The sequence below is a fragment of the Cyprinus carpio genome, chromosome B3 (assembly GCF_018340385.1).
Source record: "Cyprinus carpio isolate SPL01 chromosome B3, ASM1834038v1, whole genome shotgun sequence".
NCBI lineage: Eukaryota > Metazoa > Chordata > Actinopteri > Cypriniformes > Cyprinidae > Cyprinus > Cyprinus carpio.
In genome coordinates, this window is record NC_056599.1 from 22,932,032 (window position 1) to 22,940,205 (window position 8,174).

General features: G+C 36.1%; 1 protein-coding gene across 1 annotated transcript; it reads right to left on the minus strand.

Annotated features, from left to right (window-relative positions):
* LOC122136547 (C-type lectin domain family 19 member A-like) lies at positions 1-3,967 on the minus strand. The gene is made up of 5 exons (XM_042720301.1): positions 3,800-3,967; positions 2,919-3,096; positions 2,725-2,818; positions 2,138-2,270; positions 1-1,683 (listed from the first exon to the last, which is right to left on the minus strand). The coding sequence occupies exons 1-5, from the start codon at positions 3,885-3,887 to the stop codon at positions 1,607-1,609; spliced, it is 570 nt and encodes a 189-aa protein (XP_042576235.1). The 5' UTR covers positions 3,888-3,967; the 3' UTR covers positions 1-1,606.
* Between the last annotated feature and the right edge of the window lie 4,207 nt (positions 3,968-8,174).

Consider the following 8,174-nt stretch of genomic DNA (forward strand, 5'->3'; position numbering starts at 1 on the left):
TTTTTACAGAATCTTCTTATACCTTTCATATTTTATATACCTTCACTTTGGTGCAGATTGGACATCAGTAATATCTAAAATCACTGGATCATTTTAAAAAAAATTATTCATTTATTATAAGTAATATTTGTTTAAACCATTTTGCAATTGCAGTGATGGCGCGCACACACACACACACACACACACACACACAAAGATCCAGGCTTGTTTGTGTAAAAATGTTCCCTCTGCAGGCCTTAAGAGGGAGATAATTACTTGGAGGTTTACAAGAGGGTCAATTAATTACTCTCTTCAGCAACAGGGGAACAGCTTAACCCCACTGTCAACGTGGGTCAGGCATATAATCATCAAAACTACCTTGTTTATGAATTTACAAATTGAATTTCCTCTAGACATTTTTTTTTAAAGCAGTGAGCCATGCATGAGACATTGCAAAAAAAGAAATATGTGCAATGGTCAAAGATATCCATTTAGCACGTTTGCGTAAAAACAATGGAAAAGCACAGTGGAATACAAAAACATGTTTTCTGTGAACAGCCCCGTAATATAATATGTGTTCTAAATATTGAGGTATATTCGTAATTAGTGAGAATTATGTTATTATTATTTATTATTGTTAAACTGATCTATTTCCTGACAGTGTTGAATTACTTCTGAAGTGTAATATAGTAAATTCCTTGCTAGCAGTTGTGTGGATAAGAATGGGGAGGGGGGGGTCACTAATTGGCACAGCACATGAACTAGAGAGAAAAGCAGAAAAGGTCATCTGCCTAGCTGAGTCTAAGCTCTTTCTGTCTTTTGAAGCTCTGCAGTCAACAGAAGCTTAAATGCCTTCTCTTTTAGAATCTCAACTTCTAGGTCAGTGACAGGTAAATGTGCACAAACGGACACTGACAGTGTTTGGGATTCCAGATCAGGACTCAGGAGACATTATATGGACACACACATTCCTGTCTCAAGGTCTGCAAAAAATTAAAAATATACTTTCTATCGAAAATAAGAGACATTTTCAGACTTTTTATAAAATCATGGGGTCTCCAGCAAAAGTACCCTATTTGAAAAGAAGGAAATAATGTCTCAGAGCATTAATAGACAGATGATTGGCTTGGATTGAAAAAATAAACACTAAGCATTTGGTCTAGTCCAGTTTAGCCATATACTGCAGCTCACTGTCTACACTAAAAATAAAGGTTCATTATTGGCTTCTATAGTTCCATTAAGAAAATTTAACATTCATGGAAGCTTTCCATTCCTCAAAAGATTCTCATTAGATTATTAAAATGTTTAACACAGAAACAAATGCTTCTTTTAAGAACTAGTCACTGAAAGGTTCTTTGGGAAAGCAAAAATGATTCTTTTATGGCATTGCTGCAAAAATATATATATATACACATATATATACAACAGTGATAGGAGGACGATGGGGGCAGGGAATTGGAGTGAAAGGGAGAGAAATGCAAATGAAGTGCCTATAGCAGGCTGGAGAGAGCCCTTCATCACTGCAGGGATGGAGATGAGCAGACATCTTGTTGCTACGCTGTGATTGAGTGATGTTGGGTGTCAGTGTTGACGATAAAGAACTGGATAAATAATCTTAGCTCTGAGGTTAGTTTTCCAGTGTAGGAATCTTACAGACGAATGGAAAGGCCTTATCACAATTGTTGTCATTCCAAGACCTCAGTGCTGCAAAAGATGGAAAGATGCAAACAGTTTCTTCATTTTGTCATGTCCTGACATATTTAGTGGGATTGTCTGACTGTTATATATATATGTATGACTGTATATGCAGCATGACTGTTTTCAACATTGATAATAATATGTTATTCGAGCAGCAAATCAGTTTATTAGAATGATTACTGAAAGCTCATGGGACACTGAAGAGTGAAGTAATGGCTGAAAATACAGCTTTTCCATCCCATTGTTAAATTACATTTGAAAATATATTCAAATAGAAAAAGAGTTATTTTAAGTTGTAATAATATTTCACAATATTACTGTTTTTACTGTATTGATTAAATACAAACTGCAGCCTTGGTATGCACACAAGACTTCTTTCAAAGTCAATGGCTTGTTATCTTAATTGTACTAAATTTTCTAAATGCTATTATGTTATATTATTCAAAACATGTGAACTCACCACTGTTTTGTCTGTACCAGATCTCCACACAATCCTCCTCCTGAGGGATGCGATGGATGCCATCATCTGGTTGATTTCCATCCCAGTAACTGTATTCATAGGGTGACCCATCTGTCCACTCCATAGTGCCCTCCTACCGACAAACTAGGATTAACAACGCTATCACATTTGCTTGCTCCTTGCCCCTTAACCCTGAAGTGATAACTAAAATCTTCCTGCCAAGCACGAGTTCACAGCTTTGGTGCTTTCTGGATCATTTGATCCAGGATCTCAGAGAAACTTTCCATTTACGAAACTGAGGGTTTGTTACAACATCATCCATAAACTATCTACCTCAACTTGGTGTTAGACCAAAGTGTTGGTTCACCACTGTCTGGAAATGATTAAACGTCACTCAGAGAAACTATATTTTCCATTCATGGGATTATTAGTGGGAGGATTTACATGCTTGGACTTTTACAGCACATACAAGCCGTGTCAGTCATGTAGCTGTTTTTAATGGGTTACTACGAATCATGACTGCTTCACATAATAAAACATCAGTGAATCATTAAAAAATCAATCTCTTATTGTGTGATGATGTTTACCTGTCTTCTATCATGAAGGCCAATCCAAATATCTGTTGGAATTCCTGGTACACGGCTGTTCACAAGATCATAGACAAACACATTTTCCTCCCAGCTAGGAAAAAAAGTTTTTAGAACGTGTAAATTTTAATAGAAGGTCCAGCAAAATCCTGCACTGTAAGACAAATGGCAGCACTGTCAGTGACGAGTCATACCTGTGGATGGAGGTGAGTTTGGCAGATTTGTGTCCGTTTGAGAACTCAGCGCAGTACAGATCTGCCTCAGCCCAGGTGCGGTTCAAGGGGAAGAAGCGGTAACAGTAACCCTCAAATTCAGTCCAGAAGAGCGGACATGTCACAGGCTGGTTTGAGTCTGACAGTTGCAGGGGCAGTGCTAGAGGAAACGGTAGCAGTTCAGTATAGTATACGAGCACATAATTGGTCAAACACTTACAAACACCACAAAAATATATTATTACGTTATCTGAAACAGCATCTGGAAAGTATTTAGCTGATTTCAAAATATAATGTCATTGTTTTCTTTTCACAGCACCAGCCTGCTTTCAATTTAGTTTGAATTGTGCAAGAGCTCAATAAATTCTGTTATGCAACAAAAACAATTATAGGTTACACATGAGTATTACAGTATTTAAATATTACATTACAATAACTGAAGACAGATAAATGTAAGAAAAATGTGTCCTAAATAAATGATAAATGAATTGCAATGTTAAGGAAAACAGCTGAATTATTTAGTGGCAATTTTTTTTTTCCAGCATAATATGTTACAGGGAAACTTTTCCTGCCTTTCAAATCTGAGTCATACTTAACCTTTAAAGATGAATTCACTGCTAGTCTGAGCTCTTGTAAATAAATAAAACATTGCAAGTATAGCATTTATTTCACATCCTCATTCACTGGGCATATTGTCTGCAAAATACAGATTAAAACAATACATTATAAACAGAAGCATCTATAACTTGGCAAAGCATCTCTGGTTTAGCTTGAGACTGTCTATTTGCCATGTAAAGAAGCAAATTAAAGCATATTAACTGTGTCTGCACTGTATCCTTGTCTTTGGTTCTGGTGGCACTCACCTTGTGTGATCTTGATGTTTGTTGAAGGCAGAGCCCACACTGGGAAGCCGGTGATCAATAGGGCTAAACACAATTCCCAACAGAGCATGTTTAGTGCAAGAGAGGAGATTGAGGTCTGGAGTGTGTGTGTGTGTGTGTGTGTATGTGTGTGTGTGTGCTGCAGGACAGTGTGGAGTGTTGGGGAGAGTAAAGGGTGTGTGAGCCAATCTCAGCCCCTGCCTTTTTGTTGGACTCTTCCTACTTGGTCAAGTCCAAAACACTGACATCAGACTGTGTAAGAAAGGGAGAAAGAGAGAAACCCAAGAGCCTAAAACTGATATTTTGTGTCATTAAGTAATGCTCCCTGGGCGGACAATTTACTACATATACTATCCTTCGAAAGTTTGGGGTCAGTAAGATTTAAAAAAAATAAAATAAAATTAATACTGTTAAGGACGCAAGGATGCATTAAATAAATCAAAGTGACAATCAGCATGAGTGATTTCTAAAAGATCATGTGACACTAAAGACTGGATTAAATGCTTCTGAAAATTCAGCTGATTTCTAAAAGATCATGTGACACTAAAGACTGGATTAAATGCTTCTGAAAATTCAGCTTTGCCATCACAGGAATTAATAACATTTAAAAATATATTAATATAACATTTAGGTTTACTGTTTTTACAAATGAATGCAGCCTTTGTGATCACAAAAGTCTTTTTTGAAAACATAAAAAAATCTAACCAACCCTATTCATATCACAAAAAAAACAACAAAAAAAGTATGACCAAACGCCTTATCTATTTTACTATTCAAAACGACTGCTTTTATTTCAGATTTAATTTAATTTAATAATTGAATTTCTTAAAAAGGTACTTAATTTATTAATTAAAATAAATAACAGTTTTATTAGTATTCTACGTCAGTATTATGTTTGTCATATAATATAATAACCTTTTGCAATTTTAACTTTTACATATGGAAAACATCTAATTAATATCGTTGCAGAAACATCAAACACAATTGACCTGTGATTCCTCATTAACCTTTAATTTATGAAATTCAATCCCCAAACACCACAGTATGGCCACAATCTGGAGTAACTAAGATGAATGCTTCAGAAATACCAACATGTTTGCCAATAGAATAAAGCAATATAATAACTAACATGTAAATGGTTGAACTTCAAATCTATGAAAACATTTCATCTTGTAATTATTTGTTGGAAATATCATGACGTCCAGCTTGTCTGAACACCCACTTCACACTACTTGCTTAGTTCCATTAGTCTCCCCTGACACCCGTCTTGCATTTGATAGTCATGTCTGCTTTATCTCATGGCCTACAGAGCCCATGCTATTAGAGGCCCAGGATTCCTCTTATCTTTGTGAGGGCTGCCGCCTATAACAGCTAAGGGCAGGAGCGTGGCGATATGACTCATTCTTATACTGAAGGAGGACTCCATTTAAGATTTTCAGATATGATTGCTGCTAAATATGGTTTCTAAATGACTCCTGGTGCTGCATTCTGTCAGGTGGAGACAAATAATATCTAACATGCAGTACAATATAGGAATGAAAGTCTTTAAAGAACTTTTTTAACTTTTATCATCATTTACATGTAGGACTTTTTCACTGTATAGTAGCCATGTATACACTGTACCAAAATTTGGTTGTCAATTCACTTTGTAGTCCGGTTCTGTTCACACCCAGTTCAAGTTACAACTGAACTGAATTCTACAAACCCAAAGAACAAGCTCAAAGATGCTTAAAAAACAAGCAGACATGACAACATTTGAGAGCGTGCTCTGAGAAGCCGCTTTCCGATCATTAATAACAGTGGCTTAGTTAAAATCGCCAAGCATAAGTCTTTGATTGCTGTTATTTTTCTTTGGTCAAAAATAGTGGACACCAAAAATAGCAGTCTTCAGTTTGGTTGTAACTTGAAAACAGTAATTTAGGGGATTCACTCCCATATTTAAATGTGATTGTCACTCCTGAAACTTTACAGTGTGTACGTGGCCACATGGCTGTCATTAGGGTTCTTCAAAACCATCTTTATAGAGCCACATTCCTAAGTTCATTCCCTGGATCACTGAGTTTTCGCCCAAGCCAACAATGAGAAAGTAGTTCAGACATTTCCAGTGCATCATTGGGCGTACCCATGACCTGTTTGAGGAAGATGAACTGAGACGTGTGAGCTAGCTAAAAATATATTTTTTTGGGGTCTGGTATTGATTTTGAATCAGTTCAAAGCCAGCTGATGTGCAGACATGAGATGAAACATAGCACCTCTGTTTTATTGGCAGAACTCCCAAAAATATGTTCTTGTACATTGTACATTTTACATTGAAAAGGGGTGATTCATTCCAGAAAAAATGTCTTTGGTTACCTTTACTTACATTTTCCTACATTGCTTGTGATCCCTCAGGTGTAGTGCAGATGGTGGTGCACATAAGAAAAGCAACAGCTGTGACATTCAGCACTTCCTGTAGCAGGACAGTCGAACAGCTGCGCATTTTGTTACTTAGTTAACTCAAAGAGTGCAGTGCATTGAGTAATTTACATGAAATAATGCTTTCTGCAGCACTTATGGTTTTTTTTTTCTCAACAAAACATGTAATATAAGTTACCGGCTGTCATCTCTCACAACTTCTACAATCATCATCATTCTTAGTTAACTCAAAGAGTGCAGTAATACACTGTGAGCCATGTAATATAAGTTACCGGCTGTCATCTCTGTGTACTGCTACAGTGTTTATTGTGCACATTGTTGCTTAGCAGCTTCAGTTCCACGCAATGAGGTGGGCAAGTGTGCCACAAAAAGCATGATATCACAGCAAGGCTCTGTGAAAGCGAACGGGCCATTTTCAGTGGACCATCTCTAATTGCTGGAAAAAGTGCAATGGCTTGAGTGTTACTGGAAATAACTGCAAGACATGACAGAGATGGGGAAAACATATTGGGCTGATGAATTCTGCTTTAGCTCCTTGCTACCATCTTGTGGTATAATTATGCAATGTGGGTGTGGTGAATAGAAGTTAATGTTGACATGGTCACACACCCACTGTAAACAATAAAAGTTCACATTCATGCTGCAAACTGCAATGGGGTTCGTCTTTTTCAGTTTATTTATTTTATTTATTTTCATTTAATAGGGACAGTGCTCATTAATAACATACTATAAAAAATAAAAACTTAACACCAATCACTACTTTCCACTTGCCACACCTAAAAAAAAAAATAAAAATCTGAAACACAGTAAGTTATCACACGTAAACATACAATAGCATTTACAATTACATACAATAACACTAGTAAAGATAATAATGTCAGTATCACAAAAAAAAAAAAATACACTACAGTTTGCTTTTAGCCATTTATTTAATTTACATTTAAATGTTAAAAAAATTGTCCTTACTTCAGTTGGTAGAGTATTCCAGTAGTTAATGGCTCTGACTGAAAGGACTGACCATCCAAATGTTGTACGCCTAACTGTACAGCCGTCTCCTCTAATAATTACTCCCCTTACTACCATTATTATCCTTCTGTCTATAAACTGGCATAATAGGGAGGTGCATAACCATTTAAAATCTTAAAAATCAAGCAAATATTATAGTTAATAAAGATAGTTATTAATATAGTTAATATAATATTAGTTAGTTAAAGTTATTATAGTTAGTTAATTATAGTTAATAAATGTCTTCAAATTCTTAAACTAAAATGCATCGACATGATAAATAAATGATTTCTGAAATGAATGAATGGAGTTTATGCTCAAAACAAGAAAAACGAAATAAACTTGTGGGAAAGTGGGAAACAAGTTTATTTTGCTTACCCCAAATATGTTTTTTCTTGTTGTAAGCCTAAAATCGCTGGATTTTAATCAGTTAGAAAACAAGACTTAATATCAGTTGTATTCTTGTGTACATGTGTCTTGGTTTAAGAAGGTTTATTTTTTATTTTTATTTTATTTTATTGCAGTCCAAAGACAAATTGTAGAAACTGTGTTGTGAGCTACCAAACATAACATGCCTCCCTGAATCTAATGGTGAATGGGACACCTTAACGAGATGTTTTTCAGGTCAACAGCACTGAAACGTCGGCTCCGTGGGTGTTCTTTTCTCTGTGTTTGAAGCTCTTAAACTCGTCCTGTTGTCGCTAGGCAACCACGCGGTGAGTCGCTACCTCAACAGATGTTTCTATTTTCTGCTCAAGTGAAGTTTAGGTGAAATCTCACATTCAAGTTATTACTTTTTCCTGCTTAACCTACACTTGCCAAGCTTCAAGGAAACGAGCAACCTTGGAGTTATTTTAAGTACGTCCATGTTTCTGCCATTGTGCGTGTAGGCACCATGGGAAATGTATTTGCCTCGGCATCTGCACTGATAACAATA

Coding starts and splice junctions, on each gene's coding strand:
- LOC122136547 (XM_042720301.1), bottom strand. CDS start 3,887: ATGCTCTGTTGGGAATTGTGTTTAGCCCTATTGATCACCGGCTTCCCA. Junction 3,097..3,799: donor AAACATCAAGATCACACAAG/GTGAGTGCCACC, acceptor CGTTTCCTCTAG/CACTGCCCCTGCAACTGTCA. Junction 2,819..2,918: donor AAACTCACCTCCATCCACAG/GTATGACTCGTC, acceptor TTTTTTTCCTAG/CTGGGAGGAAAATGTGTTTG.